The sequence below is a fragment of the Monodon monoceros genome, unplaced genomic scaffold, assembly GCF_005190385.1.
Source record: "Monodon monoceros isolate NGI ecotype Baffin Bay Population unplaced genomic scaffold, NGI_Narwhal_1 Super_Scaffold_4, whole genome shotgun sequence".
Lineage (NCBI taxonomy): Eukaryota > Metazoa > Chordata > Mammalia > Artiodactyla > Monodontidae > Monodon > Monodon monoceros.
The window spans coordinates 20,464,465-20,487,480 of NW_021703781.1; the positions used below are offsets into that span (position 1 = coordinate 20,464,465).

At 55.2% G+C, this 23,016-nt stretch overlaps 1 protein-coding gene across 23 annotated transcripts in view; it reads left to right on the plus strand.

The window, feature by feature from the left end:
* The window catches only part of COL13A1 (collagen type XIII alpha 1 chain), a 159,555-nt gene that overhangs the window by 89,141 nt on the left and 47,398 nt on the right, over positions 1-23,016 (plus strand). For 17 of the 23 annotated variants that reach the window (XM_029245688.1, XM_029245689.1, XM_029245666.1 and 14 more), the window contains 9 exons: positions 6,317-6,352; positions 7,147-7,173; positions 7,773-7,799; positions 10,783-10,809; positions 11,657-11,683; positions 13,534-13,590; positions 18,243-18,341; positions 20,682-20,708; positions 21,470-21,505. In XM_029245688.1, the coding sequence (XP_029101521.1) occupies positions 6,317-6,352; positions 7,147-7,173; positions 7,773-7,799; positions 10,783-10,809; positions 11,657-11,683; positions 13,534-13,590; positions 18,243-18,341; positions 20,682-20,708; positions 21,470-21,505 (363 nt within the window). The remainder of the gene's footprint in view (positions 1-6,316; positions 6,353-7,146; positions 7,174-7,772; positions 7,800-10,782; positions 10,810-11,656; positions 11,684-13,533; positions 13,591-18,242; positions 18,342-20,681; positions 20,709-21,469; positions 21,506-23,016) is intronic. The other 6 variants (XM_029245667.1, XM_029245673.1, XM_029245675.1 and 3 more) reach the window with 3 other exon arrangements.

The following is a 23,016-nucleotide window of genomic DNA, read 5'->3' on the forward strand; positions in this document are numbered from 1 at the left end:
TGGGTCTACACTCTGACCCCTGATGCTACTCAGCCACGGGGTTCCCATCACCTGTGCTTCTGGCTCATGTGGCCACCGTCCCGGTGGGCTGTAAGCCCCCTCGTGTACTGGGGGAGCCACAGTGTGGGTGCCCTGAGCCCAGGTGGGGTACCCAGCCAGGGGGCGACTAGGACATGGGGAGGTCACAGAGAAAGACAGTCCCCCAGGTTCCAACGACAAGGACGGAGTCTGGGGTGGACCTGTTAGGAGGACAGGGCAGTAACACAGAATTCAGGCCCTGCCCTTTGGCCAGCATCTCTGCCTGCCTCCTGGTCTGACCACAGATGTTCCCTTGTGTGGATCAGGCTGGTCCTCTCACACCCTCTTAGCAGCATCTTTCAGCAGTGTCATGTCAGCTGGATACCTAGAAGTGGTTGAAAAGGCCTCACTTCTGGGGAATATGCTCCGGGGGCAGGGTCTGCCTCAGCTCCCCCTGCTTCCAGCCCAGCATGTATAAATATACCCACTGCGCTGGACATGGTTCCAGTGGTGAAGAGTACCTTCTGTTCCAGTAATAGCAATAGCTTCCCTCTCCTGGACACCTAGGAGACATGCTAGGTCCTATACTGAAAGCCTGTGTATGTGCCAGCCTCCTCCAGTCCCTCCGGCCCCCAGGAAAGCTGCCAGCCCATTTCACAGAGCGGGAAACAGAGGTCCATAACTGGCCTGTGGTCACACGGCTCCTCAGTGCTGGAGCTTGGTTTGGGCCCGGTCGGCCTCCAGCATTCTTTCTCCAACACCGCCTTCCACGTTTTAAGCTCTACTGTTTAAAAAGGATATTTACCTTGAAAAAACAATCCTCCCTGTGAGTGTTGTGTTGATGTTGGGAGAGGCTTTATGGCACCAGGAGGCTTGATCAAGCCCAGTGTCCTCGGATTTTGGCCTGTGTGTGTGACCTTCACCCAGATGGCTGGGGCCGCCCCTGCTGAGTCCTCGCTAGACACCAGGGCCACCCCCTTAGCTCCTCCTAGGAAGCCACCTGGAGCTGCTGAGAGCAGGGGACCGCAGAAGACCATGGGACCGATTGCAATTAAGGGGTAGAGGTCAAGCGGGCAAGCCCTCTGCGGCCCGGGATGATGGGGAACATGTGGCTTTCCACTCAGCCGGGAAGGGCCTAGGACACATGCTGCTAATGAGAACCAGCCTTGCCACTCTCAGGGGCCACCTGCCTCCTGTCTTGCAGCTTCGTAAACGGTCCGTGCAAAGGGGGCACCATCCAGGCACTTTGGAGAAGGATGGTTCACATTCCAGTGAGGCAAGGTGCCGGAGCAGCGGGCCCCATTAAACTGAGTGGGAGGCTGGGACTCTGAGATGCTGGCTGACCCCACAGGCACTGGGGAGGTCAGCTGCCAGGCTAGGAAATGCCCCCCATCTCAAAGGGAGCTCATTCTTTCCCAGAGACCCCAGGTTCTCTTCATGGGCCAGGAGGAGCTGTCTGAACTTCCAGCCCTCATTCACAAGGAGACACCAGGTCAATACACCCGTCGAGTGTTTCTTCGTTTATTCGTTCCATTAATATTTGTCAGGCACCTACGACATCCTAGGTGCTGGGTAGAAGATGAAAACCTGACTGCAGCCCGCTTGCCCCTTTGCAGAGAGAAGCCATCCCATAGTGATTATAGTACAGACAGTCAGCGCTCAGCTGGGGATGGTTAGGGAGCTGTGGAAGATGAGGAGACACCTGACTTGGGGTGAGGGCAGGCAGGGAAGGCTGCCGGGAGGAAGAGGTAACTAAACTGTGATCAAGGAGGAACAGAGGTCCCAGGTACCAAGGCTGGGGAGGAGTGCTGAAACTCCAAGGCAGGAGCGGTTCCCGTAAACTACCGGAGAAATGGGGAAAGTTCTTTCCAGAGCAAAGCAAGAGCAAGGATGGTGAGAGAGAGGTTGGCGAGGTAAGCAAGGGCCCGATCATGAAGGACACAATGTTCAGGAGTCAGGATTTTACCCCGAGGGCAGTGCAGACCCCTTGGGTTGTGTTCTGCTGAGGAGGAACACGATCAGACTTGCAGTTTAAAAAGCTCCCCAGGGGCTTCCCTGGTGGCGCAGTGGTTGGGAGTATGCCTGCCGATGCAGGGAACGCAGGTTTGTGCCCCGGTCCGGGAAGATCCCACATGCCGCGGAGCGGCTGGGCCCGTGAGCCATGGCCGCTGAGCCTGCGGGTCCAGAGCCTGTGCTCCGCAACGGGAGAGGCCACGACAGTGAGAGGCCCGCGTACCGCAAAAAAAAAAAAAAAAAAAAAGCTCCCTGATCCTTCCTGCTCCAGCACGGAGCATGCTTAGAAGAGGCTGCAGGTACGGGGCTGGCAGAAAGGGACTTGTAATCGTCAAGGCCTGGACTGGAGCACAGTCAGTGGGGCTGGTGGGAGGGCTGGACTGGCGAGATATGTTGGAAGGGGAACTGACGGAATTTAGTGATGATAAAAATGGGGATTGACGGAGAAAGAGGAGTTCAAGGTGACCCCACCTTTCGGACTTGAGTAGCGGAGTGCCTGGCAGTGCCCTTCCCCAAAGGGAGAGAAGCAGATTTTGCGGGGGCAGATGAGATCAATCTGAAGGTGATAGATTTGGGACGTCCTTGTAATGTTTGGCCTTCCGTTTGCTGCCGGAGGTCAGAGGGAGTGGAGGCGGCTCACGAGGGTGGGTCATACACACCCTTTCCCAACTCTGCGTTCAGTGACATCACTTTTCAAGCTTAAAACGGGCTGTGGTGGGAGTATTTACAGAATCACAGATTTACAGAAATTGGCAAATGCTGTACAAAGCAGGGCTCTCCTCCCCCACTCTCCCCAACGTGATTAAGCATTTACCAGCAGAGTCTCGTTTAAAAGATAGCCAGCACTGACTTGGGGTAGCGGAGGTAGAATAAGGCAGGCTCTGGACAGATCCACGACTGACCCTCTTTCAGGGGTTAGATAAGAGGGAAGGGAGAGCTCCTGGTAGCGTCCTTCCTACCAGAAACTTCAGTTTGTCTGTGTTGCTTTACCCCACACAAGTGCAGGCAGGAGGAAGGTAGGGAGGAGTAGACGTAGGTCCACTTCCGAAAAACAGGGATGCACTTCGCTCCCTCTCTTCCCTGGCCTCGAATTAAAGGAAGAGATTTTAGAGAGCAGTGTAAAGCTTATTTCCCTTGTTCTTGTATAGAAGGATATAACATTAATCTGTAAATTAATCTACAAAAAAATCTATCCACAATTTTAACATGATCCTAATACCCATGAATCTGGGGGGTGGAGTTAGGAGTCCAACAAAATAACATTTAATTTCATTTGGAAAAATAAAAGTTATGAGAATTTCAGAAACTTTTTGAAACATAGAGTAAGGGGGGTAGGGGAGGAGGGGTTTAGTTGTTCTACCAGCCATCAAAACGTATTATAGAAACAGAGCAATTAAAACAACAAATAGAACAGAAGTAAAGTCAAACGCATCTGGGAATTTGGTCCATGATAAAGGCTTCATTTCACAATAGAAAGAGAAGATAGATTGTTCAGGAAATGATGCTGAGACAACTGACAAACAGTTTAGAAAGCAGAGTAAATTTCAAATGAACAAAATACTCAGATGTAAAACATGCAGCCATAAAATATGAGGACAAAGCATGAGCAAACATTTATAATTCTGAACTGAGGAAGTCCCTTCAAAACATGACCTAAAGACTTCCCTGGTGGTGCAGTGGTTAAGCATCCACCGCCTGCCAATGCAGAGGACACGGGTTCGAGCCCTGGTCCAGGAAGATCCCACATGCCACGGAGCAGCTAAGCCCATGCGCCACAACTACTGAGCCTACGCTCTAGAACCCGCAAGCCACAACTACTGAGCCTGTGTGCCACAACTCCCGAAGCCCACCTGCCTAGAGCCTGTGCTCTGCAACAAGAGAAGCCACCACAATGAGAAGCCTGCGCACCGCAACGAAGAGTAGCCCCCGCTCGCCTCAACTAGAGAAAGCCTGTGCGCAGCAATGAAGACCCAACACAGCCAAAAATTAATTAATTAATTAATTAATTTTAAAAACATGACCTAAAACCCAGAAGCCATAGGAAAAGATTGATATGTTTGTCGGCATAAATGTAGAACTTCCACACGGCAGAAAATATACCATAAAAAAGATAAATGCCAAATTGGAAAGAATATTTGCAACACATATGACTCTCAGTTACTATTCTTGACAAAGAGCTCTACTCAAATCAGTAGGAAAAAGATAAATGTAGTAGGAATTATTGGTAAAGAATACAAACAGGCAGTTCACAAATAAATAGGATGGGTCAACAAACATTGGAAGAGATGTCCACCTTCAGTATAGATATGAAGACATGGAAACTAAGATCCATTTCCAAGCCTCTCCAAGTGCCTCACCAAGGCCCGACCTCTCCAGGAAGTAGAGTCCCAGTTTCCATTTGGTCAATGACAACATTCTTCCCAAGATCCCTGAAAAAGCTTTGGTTAGCCCTGGCTTTGGCTCTGGGTGGGAGAGATGCGTCCTGCTACCAGGGACAGCTCTGTAATTAGCAAACCATGGGATTATCCGTACCATGTAAACATTACCCAGAGTGGGACTTGAAGATGTTTCTTGGAATCCTCTCCTCCTGACCTTTTCTTCAGGCCTCTCAGCATTCAGCGTAGCTGGAAGTTTACACTGGGTGGTTTCCAGGTTTTCTTCTTAGTGCTATTCTTAGCATCACTTATCCTTGAGAGGAGAGAGGCCTGGGGCCCTTCTGGTACATGAGTGGCATCTCCACGCTCTTGCCCTCTGGGATGCTTCCCACAAGCCCATCCCGGGCCCACAGCATGCTCCAGCTGGTTCCCTGCCTGGACCCTGGCAGCAGGGACCCCATCCCACCCAGCCTTGTCCCCTGAGCATATCCCCTGAACAGAGGCCTCTAGGCATCCATGTCCACAGCTTCAAGGAAGACCCAAGCAGCCTGGGGGTGTTTCAGGTTTACAGCAGTTGGACCCAGAGGAATCTTCCTCTGGATAAGGGCCAATTCCGAAACTACTGCTTGGCAAGGACAAACCTCCATTGATCCTAAGACATTGGATCAAAGACAACCTTGCTTTATTCTGGTGCTCCTAGGTTCAGTTCAGTTTAACAAACACCTGATGATGGCAGCTACCATTTCAATAGGCTTTGCAAATATAGCTGAACGACCCTATGAGTTCATACAGTTATCCCCACTCTATAGATGAGACTGATGCACGGGGAGCTTAAGCCATTTGCTCAGAGTCACAGAGCCATTGGTGGCAGTGGAGACACGATTAGAACTCAGGCTACCAGAGTCAAAACCCCAAGCTCGGGAAGAGACTGAGGCCATCTCAGTCAAGGGGAGACTTCAAGCTGACAGCTAATCGTGTGAAAGGTGCGATGTGTCCACTGGAAGGCAGGTGAGCCAGGGTGCCCAAGCAGAGAGTAGGTAGGAAGATGAGGCAGGAAAGGAGCTAAAATGGTGCATCAGGATGAGAGTGAGGCTGACCTTGAATGACATGTGAGCAGAAGAGAACCCTTGCTGGTTCTTGAGAAGCGGAGTGACAGGACCCAGGTTTCTTAGCTCTCCATCACCCTGGACCTCCTGGTCAGCCCGTTCCAGCCCTGGGTCTGCACAGCCTCAGGCTTCTTCTCACCTCCGCACTTCTCTTTTGTCCTGAATCTGGCCAGTGAACCTGCTTCTAATCTCCAACCTGAATACCGAGATCTGTGCACTCTGTACCTCCGGAAAAATGGACATGATCGCTCTGCATCCCACAAAGATTGGGGGACCCAGAGATTACCCAACCAGGAGAGCCCTATTAGCCAGGGCGAGAGGACAGTGGGCAATCCGACCTGTTCTGGTCTGAAAACACATTCCAAAGGCCAATTTCTGATATCCAAACCATCGTTAGATAGGTGACCATGAACAATGTGTAGATGAAGCAGACTTAGACAATCCCAGTCCAGGAGTTCAGCGTGCTGTAGGCTGTCCCCATTGTCCTTGCTCTCCATCCCATTCCCATGCCGAGGTTCAGAGCATCTGGGTGGGCAGTGAGGAGCTCTGGGAGGCTACTTCCCAGAAAAACCCAAAGGATGCTGGCCACTTGCTTTTCCCTTCCCCACCCCACTCCCTGGAGGAGATTTCCTATGATGGTCCATCTCCTTTCTCCATCCTGCCTCCCAGCCTGTGTCTCTCACGGATGATCACAGAGGAGTGGGAGGGAAACCACTGATCCTCTGGGAGCCAAGGTGAACGGGGGACTAAGGTGTGGCTTCCTCTCCTCCTCGCCCACACTCACTCCTCTCCTGCTCTTTTCAGGGTCAGCCGGGCACTCGAGGTTTTCCTGGATTTCCGGTAAGTGGAGAGGACTGGTCAGCTGTGCCCCCTGGCGACTCCTGGGCCTGGCTGTGTTAAACTTCAGGCAGGGCCGGCCCTCAAACTGCTTTTGCCATTCCACATTCCCATCGGTAAGGACCCTCTCCTGCAGCCTTTCGTGGAGAGTAACTGAGGAGAGTAGCCCAGCGCTCGGCTACAGTGCAGGAGGGGACAGGGACACCAACACGGAACTGCAGGGGTGGCAGACAGGACAGGCTGTGAAGCCACAGGACCCTGGACCGTGGGGCAGATGACGCACCACTCGGAGGCCACCTCTGACCTGGCTCTGAGAGCAGATCCGCCTGCTGGGGGCAGTCATGTGGCCATCTGGATGTCCTGGGAGCCCTGCCTAAGGCCTAAGACAGATTATGAGAGGCGGTCAGGGAGCAGCCAGCTCCCCCTTTCCCGCAGGCCTCGGCGCTGGCCAGCCCTGCTTTCCAGGAACACGCCCTCCACTTTCCACTAGAGGTGAAAAGGACTTTGACGCCATGGCGACTGCCACCCGTCAGGTTCTCCCTCGTGCCAGCACGGGGCAGGGGGCATCTCGTTCACTCCCAAAGACCCCTCATGGGAGATTCTTTTACTCCCCACTTTAGAATGGGACAGCGAGGTTTAAGCTTACCCATGGTCTCATAACAGCAAGTGGTGAAGCAGAGATGTGAACCCTAACTCGTTACAGTGCAGGACCTGTGCCCTTAACTGCCTCCCAGGCTGCCTCTCTGCCAGGACAGCTGTGATGCTCAGTCTTTACCTCTGGCCTCTTTCTCTTTCAGGGTCCCATTGGGCTTGACGGCAAACCGGTGAGTGGACCCTCTCGGGCTATGGGCTCCCCCCACTTAGTCCAGGTCACGAACCCAGGGTCTCCTAGTCCTTCTGCGAGACTCCGACTCCTTGGAAGACGCTTCAGATAAAATGAACGTTCTTGGGGCGGAAAGTCGTTGCCAGTGGGAAGGGGAGGAGAGGCCATTTGAAGGAGTTGCCCTGTCCCCCATGAGCCTCCCCTGGGCACAAGTCCACGGCCTCCAAGCTGCGCACTCAGTATCTGGAGCAAGAGCCGTCCTAGAATCTGCTGATTCCAGGGCCTCCTGGAAGGGGCTGGAAGGCAGTGAGGCAAGGAGGCCGCGGGAGAGGAGAGGGCTGGAGAGCTCTGGCTCGCGCCGTTGCCCCCAGCCCCGCAGGGCGCCTCCTGTGTGCCGCTCGGCGTCTCCATCTCGGTCGAGCCCCAATACGTGCCCAAGTCCACACGGAGGCTGCTTCCCGTCCAGAGCTCCTCTCTGCTCATCTCAGTCCTTTTCACCGGGCCCCAGACGCACACGTTCATGGGAGGAGCCCTGTGTGACTGGGGGGTGGGGCTGGGGTGCAAACGACTCACCCAGCACTCGTGCTCCTCTCCTTCCAGGGCCGCCCCGGACCAAAAGGAGAGACAGTAAGACCCAGCTTTCCTGCCTTCCCTCGAGGGGTGCGGGGGTCAGCCTAGCCCTCACGGGCCACAGAACCACTGCCCCGCAGCGGGAGTGGCCGCCGCATGGTCACTCCCCGGCTGGGTGTGACGCGTCCCCCTAGGTCCTCGCTCAGTGCAGGGAGGAGAGGCGGCAGGGGGGCTTCTCCACCTGAAGAATGAGGAAAGGGAGGTCCAGAGAACGTCTGCGCTTGGCCAGTGTCACACAGAATTAGCAGCTAGTGTTCCCAAACCGCCACTCTCGTCCAGAACTCACAGCGGGGCCGAGGGGTACCCATCCAGCACTTCGTCCTGAGCCTGATTTCCTCATGCTCCCTGCTCTGGGCCGCCCAGGGCTCCAGGCGCTCCTGCCCCAGCCGGGCACAAGGCAGACCTGGAGAAGCAGACCTCTGCCCCTACCTTCCTCCTGGCTCCTTCCCACCTTCTGGAGAGCCTTAACCCAGTCCGTGCCACCCTGGAAGGAACAGCGATGGCCCTCAGCAGACTGCTCTGTAATCCTCCCAACAGCTTATCATCCCCACTCTATGAAAGGGCAGATCAAGGCTCAGAATGGTTGTGTGTATTGCCTGAGGTTACACAACTCCTGAATAACAGAACAGGGAGTGAGACCCACGTGGTAGGCCCTTACCCTCCACCGTGTCTCCTTCTGCTGCCAGGGCCCTTTGTTTAGAAAGAAAGGGACCCTTCTAGGGGACTCCCCTTTCTGCCATCCCTCTGCCCCACCCCACTTCACCCCCCGTGAGTCTTCCCCATCTGTTCCGGGGTCAGAACTAACTTGAACAGGGAACGGTAGGGCCACCCCTTCTCCCATGAGCTCACATCAGTGTGTTAGGTCCCCCGTCCACCTCGTAGTCGTCCTTCAAAATCCAACAGGCCACAGAGCCATTAGGCTTCTGTTTGGCTTGGCACGGGGACCCCAAGCTATTAATTCAACACGCTGTCTAGTGTAATTATCTTAGCCTGTTTATCACCTGTCCGTCTCCCACTCGCCTCCCTTCCTGGATGGTTTACCTGCTGCTGGGTATCCAACATGGGGGGCTGGGGCTCACCCTCACATGCTTAACCTGTGCCCTCACCTGTCAGAAGGGGGTCACCTCTGCCCCACCCACCTCACAGGAGCCCCGAGAATCTGATGTAAGGCGTAGACAGGACCCGGGCCCCCCAAGTGGCGTAAAAGAGAGCCAGGACTCTGCATTCACGGCTTGTCCCACAGCTCACAGGGCTGTGCTGAGGACGAGAGGAGTTAATTCACACCAAGTGCTTAGAACAGTACCTGGCACAGAGGAAGCACGACAGGTGCCAAGCTGGCACATCGCCCTGACCTGTCCTAAAGGGGCAGGCTCAAGAGCTAATCAGTGCCCTGTGTTGTTGGACCTTGAAATACTTAAAAGAAACTTGAAATTCAGATTTTTGTTGTACTCTCCTTGCTCTTCAGTATTTCAGTTTATTGAAATAAAACTGTGTGGGATCAACAAAATACCTTGGGGACCATGATTGTCCCATGGGCCGCCATTTGGGACGTCTGGACTCAGTCCTCCAAGTCTCTGCAGTCCCAAGCCTTTGGGTTCTTCCTCTGGGCCCCTGGCCCTCCTTCTCTCATCACACCCCTCTCTCTGTCCCAAGAGAGGGTGGCCTGGTCCCCTGCAGTCTGACTCCCTGCCATATGCGTCACATTCTGCTAAACTTGATGCTAAACACTTAGTGAACCGCATGGGCTGGGGCGCCATGTGGCTTGTCCCAAAGACCACGTGTCCCTTCCCACGAACCTCCTAGGAATTTCCCAGTTTGGGGGTTGGTCCAGTTGTCAAGTCGGGGACAAAAGAAGGCTTTCCTCCCACCCAGATGGATCTGTCCATGGGCATCCTGAGGTCTTCAAACCCCAAAGAGACTGGCCTGGCAGGTGGGTCCTCATAGGCCCTCAGGAAGGCCTGCAAGATGGAAGGGAGCTCAGGGCCCCAGAGGCTGGGACACTGCCTGTGGCTCCAGCCAAGTTTAGAAGCCCTGCCCCCTGAGGTCCAGCCCAGTTCAGAGCGCGTGGCAGAGTGGACACAGCTGGACCTTCACGGTCCCAGTGCCACCACTCACTGAGCCGCAGGGTCTTGTCTCCGTCACCTTGTCCGGGAGATGGAGTGACGCCAGCGCCTTCCTCTCGGGCCAGCGCGGGTGTGACTCAGCACATCCTGAAAGCCTTGCCTCCGAGGGGATCCTCAGAACAAGGTGCGCCATCCTACCCCCTCCCCTCCACACTGGCCGAGCGTGAAGCCTTCTCAGCACTGGCCTTGGGCCAGGCTTCTGAGAGACCCAGCTGGACGCCATGTCCTCCTCAGAGAACTGAGGATGGCTTAAGTCGCCCACTTCCTGCTTCCTCTTTGGCCAAAGGTTTCTCCAAAACCCCCAAAGTCTGCAGCGCTGCCCCAGCCCCCGTGTCCCCAGAAGCCCTTCTGGTTCAGTGGGGTTGATGCTAAGGCCTCAGAGGGTAGGAGTTAGAAGGTGCTTTTGGCTCCGTGAGGACATGGCGTGAGTGTGCAGTAGCAGAGCCCTGCCTGACGCGGCCACGCAGCCTCCTCCGTGGCTGGCCCACAAGATGCTGGCGGTTGCGGGAATGAATGAAGGATGGCACCTGTTCTTCATCGCGGCCGCGTGCGGGGGGCGGGGCACACCTAGTTATGTCCACGGGTGGATGAAGGAGCCGGGCCACGCCAGCTGGAACATCTCGAGCACCGGAAGACCTGGTGTGGGTGGCCAAGCCCAGCCTTCGGGACTGCAGGCTTTCCAAAAAGTTCCTTGCACAATCCCGTGCAGGCCTGCATCTCTGATTCTGCCGCCTTCTGTGCGCCATTGACCTCCCCACAGGGCTTGGCGGGTACCTCGCCCCAATGTTTCCCAGCAGAGAGGCTTTGGGCCCTGAGTCCTTAGCCTCTGTTTCTAACTGTCTCATTTCTCTTCTTAGGGACCTCCAGGACAAAAAGGAGAAAAGGTAAGCCAATGGAGGTTTTCTAGAATTTTCATCTCAAGAAGCAGCCTTCCAACAGGTAGAAAGGATTATTTTCAAACTTCAGATTTTATCAACAGAACCAGGGGAATCCCCTGTACCCTGTGGTACATGGTATATGAGAGAGAGAAGGGAAGCTGCCCTGCGTGGGGTTCTTTTGCGGGGAAGGCATGGCCTGGAGCCTGGTCCTTCTCAGCCTCTTTCTCTGCCCATCCTGCCTGCCACCCCCATGGTATTTCCTGAGCACCTCCATGAGCCTCTAGGATTTTGAGGTGTCAGTTTGTAAACCACTGGCCTGGCCCTCTTCCCAGCCTCCTACCTTCTCTGCTTCCTTGAGTCTCTGATGGGGGCTCTTCTGGGCTTGCCCCCGGGCAGATGGTGCAGGGACCTGGCACCCGCGGCTCCAAGAAGGCGTCTCCGAGGGCCCCGTTGCCCATAGCCTGCCTTGGTGTCTACTGTTCCCTTCCAGGGGCTCCTGTTCAGAGCCATTGGGTGGACCCACCCAGAGGGTCAGCCTTTCCGGAAGATACTTCCAGCCAGGCACGGAGCATAACTTGTGACTCTGCCGTCATGGCATGTGATGTATGGCGGCAGAGTCCTGCCCTTGGCTCTGTGGAGCCACGTCCGGGCAGGCCCTGGAGGTTACCTGCCTGCTGCCAGCCAGGCTCGAGGGAGGGAATCAGTTCTCCTGCCTGAGAGAGCTCAGCCCAAGACAGAGCGGGGCAGGCGGGTGACGCACATGCATGGTGCGTCCCCAAGTCCTGAGGTTGCCCCCGAGGTACAGCCCCCCAACAAGGGCCTGATTCCTCCTCTCCTTCCTTCTCTTCCCCAGGGTCAGTGTGGAGAGCACCCACACCGGGTAAGTGAACCCCGAATACTGATCCATCCCTGGAGCGCAGCCCCCAGTTTAGCCTCATCTTCTTCCCTACAGAGCTTGGAGACCAGGCGCACACAGCGCCCCTTTGCACTCAGCAGCCCGAGTGGTGCCACGACGGTGCTGGGGTGTTTGGCCAGCTCCTGGGGTGTGCCTGGCAGTCAGTGTGTGTGTGTGTGCAGAGCTGCGTGTCTTTGTATGTCTGCTCCTGTGCGGGCTGGGCCTGCGAGCCCCCAGCGTGTGTGTATCTGGAACTCTGCACGCCTGGCTGTGTGCCCCTCTGCACGTGGCCTTCACCGTAAGGCTGTGCAGCTTGTGTGAGTCTGGGTCTGGCTCCCTACCCAGCGTGCGTGTGCGTGTGCGTGCGTGTGTGTGTATGTGTATGTGTGTGTGTGAGAGAGAGAGAGAGACAGCTTGTGTGTGTCCATCTGCCTGCCCTGGTGGAATCAGAAGGACTTTGGGGTTAGTCATTGTTTCAGAGGACCCAAACCTCCATGGTGGGAGATAATTGGAGGCTGACTGAATCAATTCAAGGGTAAAGTCTCTGTTTTGCTTCTTTAAGAATCAAGGAAGCCCCTCCAAGTGGAGTGGGGGATTTCAGGGCTGGGATGATCTCCTATGCCCCCTTGGCCCTGCCCAGCTCCTTCCTTTCCCTTGCTTCAGCCCAGGATACAGAGCCCAAAGTCTGCTGTCATCCTATCAGGAGCCCTCAGATGTGTGTGCCAACATCAGAGAGCCATTCTCGGGGATGGGGGGGGAGTGAAGGTGTGCAGGAGCCCCAGTGAGCTGGGACCCGAGAAATGCCCCTCGTTTTGTGGATCGGCCTTGCCTCTCTCAGTGGAGCATCTTTAGGTGTCCATCCCCCTGTCATAGGCTGCATCGTGCCCACAAACACACACACAGCGTGGCTGCCCTGGGTGTCCACCCCTGCCAGGGAGTGGTCTTGAGGGTGTGGAGAGAAGCACAAGCCAGACTCAGAGTCGGTCAGCTTGGCTCCAGAAGACCGCTGGGAGGGCCTTGCTGGCAGGGTCCGGCCACTCAGACTCTGACCCCTGGTTCCCAGGCCAGGGGGAGGCCAAGGCGGGGACAGCCTTGAGCGTCAGTGGCTGGGGTGGGGGCGAGGCCAAGACTGGGCAGGGGGCACAGGCCGGCAGCAGCACAGACAGAGCCAGCCTGTCAGCGGCATGCGCTGCAGGGAAGCAGGGGCCCTGGTGTTCCGGCCAGCCTGACCCTGATACAATAATAGAAGGTCAGCTGTGTTTATTTGAAGCGACGGGCTCACAGGATTGTTATGTTACCCAAAAGAAAGACAGCATCCCCCAGCACAAAAGACAACACAACTTAGACACTTTGACAGTGTGTCATCAGCCCCGAGAGAACGCATGGGGCCGGTTGCTCTTCAGCGCAACCCAAGAAGAGGGAGCTGGCGGGGAGAGAAGGCTCCACAGGGCCACAGGGCGCAGAGGAGCCCAGGGTATGGCTGCGCCAGTGTGGGTAACGAGTCAGGCCGGGTGAGCGTGGATTTGGGGATCCAGCCGCTGGGCAGGGCAAGGCAGCTGGCACCTTCTGTTTATCTGGAAGTGGGTAGGAAAGCAGGGTCCTCCTAGGGCAAGGCGTCTGTTGGCTTTCTGAGGGGACTGCAGACCTGATGGGGGTGGCAGGCCTCCTGGCCTGCAAGGTACAAGATCCAGGTGGTCCGGGCCCCTGTTCCAGCCTGTAGCATCCCCAGGGAGGGAGGGGGAGGAGGGGTGCCCTGGGACGGGGAGCTGGTGTCTGGGCCTGGCACTCACTCTCCCCATTGCCCTGTCTCCACCTCCACCCCTACCCCACACCAGGAGTACCTAAGCAGGTCTCTAGCAGCTCTGCGCTCCAACCAGATAATTACCCTGAAGGTTTGTAGGCTCTGGAAGGTCTCCAGGCCCCTCTGCTTAGAGGCTCCCTAGATGCAGAGCCCAACATTGCACGTCCCCAGGCCCCACAGCGGGAGGGATGGGGCCGCCCATGAGGGCAGCAATGACCTGGAAAGGCCACGATTGGGCTCCCAGGTCCCTGGCTGGGTGCACCCTCAGCCCAGGCGGCCCCTGCTTCTAATCATCCCAGTGGCCTCATGTGAGTCACGATGCTTTCAAAGACGAGAGGTGGATTATATGCCATCTTTCTTTTCACGTGAGTCCTAACCTCTTCCGAAAGCGGAGCGCTCAGCACCCATGGGTTGAGAGTCTGGAAACAGCAAGGATTTCCAGAAGTGAAAATTACATTAGATAACATGATTGCAAGTTGCCTCCCCCCAAAAAAGTGGTTGAACATGCAAGAGACGTCTTTGTCCAGTGTCTATTTTCCAAGCCCACTAGCCCCAGGGTGAGACCTCAGTAGCACTTAGCTGGTGCCCACACTGGCCACACCCTCGGGATCGGGCTTGGCTCTGCTTTTGACCATCCTCCCCAGATCCGCTGACACCAGCCCTTCTCGTTTAGCCAAAAAAAGAACCCAGAGGTCGCCACACACCAGCCTGGCTTCAAGTACCAATTTAGGGTGGTCCTGTGGCTCCCAAGCCAGAGCCTCGGAGTCTGCTCCCCTCAGCCCAGCAGCCTCTGTCCGTGACCAGGGACCAGCGGGGCTGTCAGTGCAATGTTGGGCCGCATGTTAGGAGGCCTCTGTGACCCAGCTTGGCCACGGAGGGCAGGTCTGGCCAGGGGGGCCACTCTCCCAGTCGGGGAGTGCTTCTGGCCAGTACCCCAAGGGCCCGCCTCCTTCCAGGGATGGGGTGCCATCTAAGGGCAAGCTCAGCACTGCACCCACAAGCATCAAGCGCCCCGCCCACGCCCTCCCTCCTGTGCCTCACGCTCGCTAATCTCTCTTCTCTCTTCCTCTCCTCCCTCCTTCTTGGTCGCCCTGCCATCCTGGTGGACTTTCAACCCTCCTGAACCCCTGCGATCTTTGGCCTTTGCCCTCTGGCCTTCCAACTCATCTTTCTCCTCAGCTGCTGCCTCTCCTCAATTCAGTGCGGCTGGCTGCACCCCCAGTCATTAAAAGGCGGACCTTCCAGGTAGACACCTCCCTTTCCCAGACCACGTGGGGCTTCCCAGGGGCTGGCGAGTCTCTGGTCCCTGTCAGGCCAGCTGGGGCTATAGGTGAAGCGAGAATCTCACTGCACTCCCGTTACATTAATTTAGACAAAAATGGACTCACGAATGCCGTAGACGTGGAAATACACAACTCCCAGGCCCAGAAGCCACGACTACTACCCCACCATTACTACTGACGACAGCCATCACTGTGTACCGGCCACTGGCTATGCATTTCACAGGCCTCATTTCATTTAATTCTCTCCGTGGTTGTGTGAATTAGGCATGATCATCCTTATTTCACAGATGGGGAGGTAAGGCTCAGAGACATTAAGTAAGTTGCCTGAGGTCACACAGCCAATAAATTGCAGAGCACCCAGATTCTCCTTCTCTTATTAGCTGTGTGATGTGGGGCAAGTTACTTAACCTCTCTGCACCTCAGCTTCTCATTTGTAAAATGAGGATAATAACGGTTCCTACTGCGTAGGGTTATTGTGTATGTAGAGCACTAGGAATAATTCCTGGCATAGTGCTAGAATTAAATTGAGGCTCAGAGAGGTGAATTTGTACCTAAGGTCGCACAAACCACAAGAGGCAGAACGGGAACCGGCAGCCAGGTCTTCAGACCCCACGTCCAGAGCTCTCTCACTTGGACCTACACCCTTTATATTTAGAAATGCAGATTGCTTAGCATCCGATCACTTGTAACCTGAGTTTGAGAAGCGAGGGAATTTGCAGAGGAAATGTAGCCCACAACTGACAGGTGTAATCATTGTGAGCAACTGCTCCCTTCTTCCTGCCTAACTAAGCCAAGGAGGCTGGGATAGGACCAGATCACAAAGAACGAGAGACCACAGACCCAGGGATCCAGGCATAGGCATTGCAGCTTGATGCCAGGCCAGGAATTCCATGGCTGCCACCCATGCCCGTAGCCTTCCTTACACTGGGGGTCAGGGGTTACCCCCAAGGCCACAGGGGTGCTGGAAGTGGCAGGGCTCCGAGATCCTCTCTGAAAACCTGACAGCAGGGCCTGGAGCCACCATCTGGCCTGACTCAGGAGCCCAGGGGCCTGCATGTTCAGGCACCTGACTGAACAAGGCTGAAAAATCACTCCAATTTACAGCTAAAAATACAGAGGGACATGTGACACACGTGCTACCCAAGCCTACATATCCCGTTACACCAGCCAAATCCTGAGAGCCTCCATGTGCTCCGAGCGCTTAGCCCAAGGCTGGCTATTCAGGGGGCCCACTGGCAGCTCAGAGAAGCACCAGGCCCACCCCAATCTCAGCCACCCCTACCCGTGTCAGACCCCATCTCAGGAGAGCCGAGTCCTTGCTCTCAGAGCGGCCATTCGCCTCAAGCCCCAGCAGCCACCTCCTGGCCTTAGTTGCATTAGCTGCTATGTGTTGAGCCCTTGCTGGGTCCCAAGCAGTGTTGTGAGAATTCTGTATGGGTTATCTCATGTAATCCGACATGGGCCACCCGGCAGTGGAGATGGCATCATCGCCACCTCACAGACGAAGAAATTAGGAGGGGCCGAGGCATGTTGCTGCCTCCCTTTTCAAGAGCAAGAGGTGGATGAGCCAGAACTTTTTGTGTTGCCCTGACCTGATTTGCAAAGGAGAGAGAAGAATAGGGGCCCCTGTCCTGCCTGCTGCAGATTCTGCCTAGAGAATAAGGTTTTTATGCTGTCAGCCATGGTGGGACATAAAAAGGCTTGTCCATTTCCTATCAATAAACCAATATTGATTTCACAGGCTCTATAAGATGCTTAAACATTGGGTCTAACATTAGTTGAAAGAGGAAACTTTATATGACACACGAAGTGCTTAGCAGACGGTGTTGGAAGTCATTGCCAAAGTGCAGAAAGTTAGACTGTGAGCAGTTTTTGCTGGGGGCTTACTTGGAATGAATAGGAATAGTCTGGAGTTCTGAGCTTGGGTCCTGGCTCCCCCCAAGTTCTTCTTGTGACCTTGGTTAGGGAGCTCGACTTCTCTGAGCCTCAGTTTTTTTCTTCTGTAGAATGGGACTTGTGGCCCATTTCTGCACCTGCCTTCTCCACCATGGACACTCTGAGCCCTTAAGTGGCTTCTCAGAGGGTGTGGCAGGTCGCAGCCCAGGCCCCAGAGTGGCACTGCTGGTGGCATCTGCCCTAGGATGTCCCATCTGAGAGACGATTCAAGCCGATGCTGCTAAAATCTCGTTCTCGTTGTGAGGTCGCACGCTCCTATTTGTAATCATCGTTTTCCTCTATGGAGTTTGCAGCAAGCGTTGTCAGCTCCCTTTTTCACGTAGGGAAGCAGCAGTGTCATAGAGGATTACTGAGATCACACTGGGAAGGGTGGGCTGGACTGGAGTCTGGCCGCCTGGGTCTCCCTGCATCCCAGCCTGGAGCGCTCACACCTGCCAGGCTGTTCTGCCTTAGTCTGTCTGCAGGGCTGGGTCCCCATCAAGAGCTGAGCGCAGAACCTCCCTGGAGAGGTCACGTGGAAAATAACATAATGACATTGGTCTGTGTAGATCTAGGATGACTCGGGCTGGCCCTCAGCCCCAAGATCTGGGTCACATGGACCGGGGAGCATGATCCCACCCCTACCTCCCTGGGCCCTGGGTCTACCCTGGGCACATGCACGGTGGGTGACAAAGGCTGGGGGATAAGGCAAAGGAATAATAATAGAGACTCCAGAGAGGCACAGAGCACTTTACACTTTCAAAACTCAACTGTCCCCTGAGGTCAGGTACAAATCACATAAGTGACAGAAGCAGGCTGCAGGCAGAAGGGATGCGGACGGGCCTGAGGCAGCTGGAGAGCCCAGTTGACGGCAGCCCCCCGGGAATGTGGGCCTAGCTGGCCAGGGCTCCCAGTTTTTCATCAGAAGCCACCAAGCCAAATGTTTTACATAAAATCTCTTGCCCAGTTATTTGGCGAGCCGAACAAAATTCTGTGGCCTCTGACCTAAGGATCTCAGTTGATCCTCTGGGCCAGATAATGAAAGACAGCAAAAAGCAGTGACAGGAAACAAGGAGCAGCTGTTCTCGTTTGATAGTTAGGAGGCCAGGGCACAGAGACGGTGGACTCGCCACGCAGAGGGAGGGCCCGAGACACGCCCAGGCTGCCGGCCACCTGGGCTGTACCCTGGCCATCTGAGCAGGCTGGGAAGAGGCCTTCGGTCGGGCGGGGGCGGGGGGGGGCATCTCACCCGCTCCTCTGCCACCGCAGCAGAGCTCTGCCCTGGGGACCAGCAGCTGACGCAGCGAGTCCTCTCTGGAAGCCCCTCCTCTGGGGGCTAATGTCTTGGCCGTCTTCTCACTGCCACCAGCCCCTGCATGTAGTCACCACCACAGCACCATCACCATCACCCCACCACCGCCTCCCCCAGAGCCCACGGCAGGGCCTCACCGGGTGCATGGCACTGGGGCGGGACCGCTTTGCAGCCTGGGGCTCTCTCTCTAACACTTGTTTCCACGAACCTCAGGGTGAACAGGGCCAGGCCGGCATCCAAGGCCCACCAGGCCCTCCTGGACCAAGTGGACCTCTGGGGCCCCCAGGACTGCCAGGGCCCATGGGGCCGCCCGTAAGTAACTCTCCCACTCTCCACTGCTTCCTCTCCTTCGAGATTTGTCCCAGGAATTCCCTGGAAGCTTCCAAACCTTTCATAACCCATGGGAACCTGGGTCCCCACTGAACAGGCAGAAACACTTGACAAGGCCGCTGGATGTGGCTGGCCCCTGCAGGAGCTGCCTGTCCCTGTCACACCCGTTACACTCTGGTTCTGAACACACATCCTGAGACCATGTATTCCACTCCAGTCATTGCCTGCCAGGGAGGACACCACGAATAGGCGCCCCCTCCCAGGTTCAGCAGACAGGAGCTTGGAAAGAAAGTTTCCAGGGCCATTCTGATGGCTGTCTCCTGACCCCCAGGATTAGGAAAACCTGAGTTGGGCACAGTGTGTTCTATGGAGGTAGCAAGGGGGCATCTGACTGCCTGGCATCGCTAACAGACATTCTTTTGCTGGTGTGTGTGGGCTTCCACTCCTGGGCCACCTTCCAGCCAAGTTACACGTCTGGTCGGCCAGGAGGGCCCTGCATCGAGCCTGGGGATTGGACCACTGCCGGGAGGGCCCAGGGGGGGCCAACAGACGCCCCTCCAAGCAAGACCACACTCAGGCAATAGGTCAGTCCCAGTGTCCACCAGTCATCTGTTTGTAAGCCCTGGCCAAGCCCCGACTCTTTCTCAGCCCAATTTAGTGCAAGAAAGCACCAGGGCAGAATAACTTAGCAGGGCCTTGGACTTCTTTGGAGAAAATGGGTTCTCCACCCAGAGCTAAGACTAACGTCAGCAGTTACTGGAGGGATGGGGGTTAAGGACATAGTCTGTTTGATAATGTTTTTTCCGCGTGGCTTTTTTTAAAAAAGTGTTTTTCTCTCTTATGACAAAGGCATCACACATTCATTGTGAAAAATCTGAAACTTAGACAAAGTCTTAAATTGCATGCTTTCTCATATCCAGAGTTCCCCATCGTTAACATTGTGGAGAGTACTTTCCATTTTTCTCCTTAGATCTGCACATAAACGTTTTCCACGTTGATGATGTTCTGAATAATATAACATCCTGTTTGTATCCTGTTAGTTTTTTCCCTTAATATCGTAAACCATGCCCCTTCCTAAGTCAGGAGTCTCCTGTGATGTGGATTTTAGGACTGCTGGGTCTGTCTACAAAGTAGTTAATGAGTCCCCTTCCATATATTCTTGAACATAAATGTGCACATCTCTGATGCTTTCGTGGTGATAGATTCCCAAAGGTGGAGTTGCTGGGTCAGGGTGTCCCTGCCAAATAGCCCTCGAAGAGTACAGCCACATTCCATGTCACTTGGCTTCACATCTGGGCCCTCAGCTACCCCAGCTGCCAAAAAGCTGAGGTTCAGCGTAGGGTCCCCCCAGGCTGGGCGACAGCTCTGGCAGACCAGGGTTGCCATCTTGGCCAGAAGGCGGCCCAGCAGAGTGAAAACCTAACTTGCTGGGAGCCAGCTCTCCTGTTCAGCTTGATCCCCATAACGAATTTTAAATATTTCCATGATTTCTCCCCAGAACCCGGGGGAGGGAAGTTAGTCTCACTTCCATGGGTTTCTAGATGCAAAAACAGAAAACCTGAAAGGAAGTGAAATTTAGGGAATTGAACCAAACAAACCAAGCCAAGAAAACCAAAAAACAAGGCTCAAAATTCACTTCTTTACTGACGGCCCTTGCCCAAACACTGGGCTCCCGATCACTGAACCCAAGCCAGGTGGTTTTCTTTGTTAGGTTTTTTATAAAGAGAAAAACCAGAAAGCATGTTTTTAAACCAACTGAAAGAGGCCAGACTCGAGCATCATGGTTTTCTCCAGGCAGTGTTTGCCGTCCAGACCCACGCCCGAGACCACGCCGGAGCCCGCCTTCCCTTGTTTCTCCCTCGGGCTCCCGCGGGGGCCCATGCCACCTCCCCCGCGCTGGCTGCTGTGCTCACTGTGCCCCAGGGGTGGGGCAAGGAGACAGAGGGCTCCCCCACAGGCTGGCAGGGCCAGAGGCAAAACCCAGGCTCTGCTGGGCAAGGTCGGCTTTCCAGGGAGCGGTTCCAGTTAGGAGGTGGGTGGGTGGGAATCTGGACCAAACCACACTGCCAATCTCACATGATGCCACTGACCTACTTTCCAGTGGGCGAGCACAGCGGAGATGCCCACGGCGCCCATGTGGCTCCAAAGAGGGACATGAGCCTGTTGTCCCCACGTGCCCTCAGCAGGTTTCAGATACCCTTCCAGGACCCTCTGGATCTGTTCTTCAGCACGTCCAGAACCCATTACAGCCTCCAGTGGAAACATGACGAGCCCCCACCGTTTGCCAGAGGAATCCACTCACCTTTTTTCTTGCTTCTGCAGGGCTTACCTGGGCCTCCTGGACCAAAGGTGAGGGCCCTCTGGGTGATGCATCAAACGGGCGGGAGAGTTCCCTGCAGGAGGGAGGGGGAGGCGGCACTGAAGGGAGCTGAGGGGGATCTCAGCTGAGAGAAGGATCACGAGTGGCTCATTTCCAAAAACGCCACTCGGAAATTGATTGGGTCCCGCAAGGATTGCATTTTTGTGGGCTCAGGCCAAGCAAGTGCTATGGCTGGCATGGAAGATGCGGCCCTGCCCTCCAAGGAGTTTATGGTCTAGTTGGAAAAGTGATGCCCAGGACGCTGTCACAACATCCCAGTAAAACAGCATTTCATAAGGGGCCAGAACTGGAAAGGACCTTCAGGGTCATCCGGTTTCTTTGGAAACCTTATCTGGAAGCCCACGATGTCAAACAGAATCTCCCTTTGAAGCTGGAGTCCCTGCGGCTCTAGGGATGAGAAGTAGCAAAGCACTGATCGCAGCCAACCATTTCACAAATGCAGAAGCTAGAGCCCTGGGGAAAAGTGACTTGTCCAGGTGCCACAGCGGGTCCGTGGTAGAACAGTAACTGACCCTCAGGCGTCCTGGGCCCCTGCCAAGTTGACCTTTCCCACCTCCCTCTGCCTCTGCAAGGCAAGGACTCATTCTGAAGTAGAACAGTCCCTGTTATTGTTCCAGGGATGGCTGGAGGTGGAGGTCAGAGGATTTGGAGTCATTGGAAGGAGGAGGGATGGTAACATGAAGGGGGTGGCAAGAAAACCCCTCTAATGGCCTTCTCTTGGTTCCCCCAGGGAGACCCGGGGATCCAGGGCTACCACGGCCGGAAGGTAAGAAGGAGTGGAGCAGAGGACCCCACCCCCCCACCCCGTGACAACCCAAGTGGGGCTTCACCACAGTGCACACAGGGTCCGGACTTGGTCATGCACACACACTTTTGCACACATACCAGCGGGAGCCTCGAAACCCTTGAGGTGGGCTGAACAGGGGTTCATGTCTCCACCTGGGGGAGGAAGAGGCTCAGAAGGGGAAGGGCCTTGGGCAAGTCAGTGGCCCTGCTGGACCTCAGACCCAGGAGTGTGTCCCCCGCCAGCCTGGGTGGTTGTGTCTGCACAGAGGCAGGCCAGGTTCTCACTGGCCCCCCTGAGGACCTAGTATGTGGGAACCAGGCAGAGCTTCTGAGCATGGTGGGAAATATGAAAGGGTCCCAACCCTGCTCTCTGGCAGCTCACAGGCCAGAGAGACAGAATTCCTGTACAAATAACCCTGGTGAAGGCAGACTGTGCTAACTGCTACCATTGCAAAGTGCTGTGTCAATGTGGGGCGGGGCTGTGTGTGTGCTCGAGCGTGCAGGGAGATTAATTCTAGGTTGGGAGGAGTTTGGGAAGTCTACTGAGAAGGGACAGCCTCTGAGCTTAATCCTGGTGAATGGGTAATTGTATCGGTTATCTATTGCTGTGTAACAAACCATCTCAAACTTACTGTCTTAAAACAATTCTTTCTCAGGATTCTGTGGCTTGGCCACATGGGAGTTCTGTATCTCCTCTGGGCTCACTGATGCAGTCACATGGGATGTTGGGCGGAAAGGCTGGGTGGGGAGGGGGCAAGATGGCCTCATCCACATGCCTGAGGTTGGCCCTGGCTGTGGGCTGGGTACCTCTGTTCTCCTCCACGTGGCCTCTCAGCCCCAGTAGGGCAGAGAGGTTTCCTCACAGCATGGCAGGCCTAGGTCAGCTTTCAAAACGGGTGAGTCCCAACGCTCAATTGCTTTTCAAAAACATCCCTTGCATCACATTTTCTGAAGTCCTATTGGCCAAAGCAAGCCACACAGCCAAAGCATGCAAGTCAGTGGGGCTGGGGACTCAGCCTCCGCTTCCTCTTGTCCAATGGTGGCAAAGCCTTTGTGGCCATTTTTAATCCACCACTGTGGTCCTTCAAGCAGCAGATTTCAAGGGAAATGGCATTTTAGACAAGAAAACAATTTGAGCAGAGGCCCAGAGGTGGTCATTACAGTGACTGTATAACATAAAAATCATTTTAATACTAGGCACCACTTACTAGATGCCTACTGTGTACCAGGCTGTCCTTTAACGTGACTTGCATCACATCTAATCCTAAGACCACCTTAGGAGGCTGACACTGTTCTTCTCCTATGTAACAGATGAGGAAAACGAGGCACGCCCAAAGTGTCCTAAGTGGCAGAGCAGGAATTCAAGTCCGGGTCCAGGTCTTTCACAGGGTACCACCTGCCATAAGGAGCCCATCCCGCCCTCCAGGCCCCAGCTGGGAGGCTCTGGCGCCTTCCTGGAGAAGAAAAGAGACAGGAAGGAAAGGCAGGACA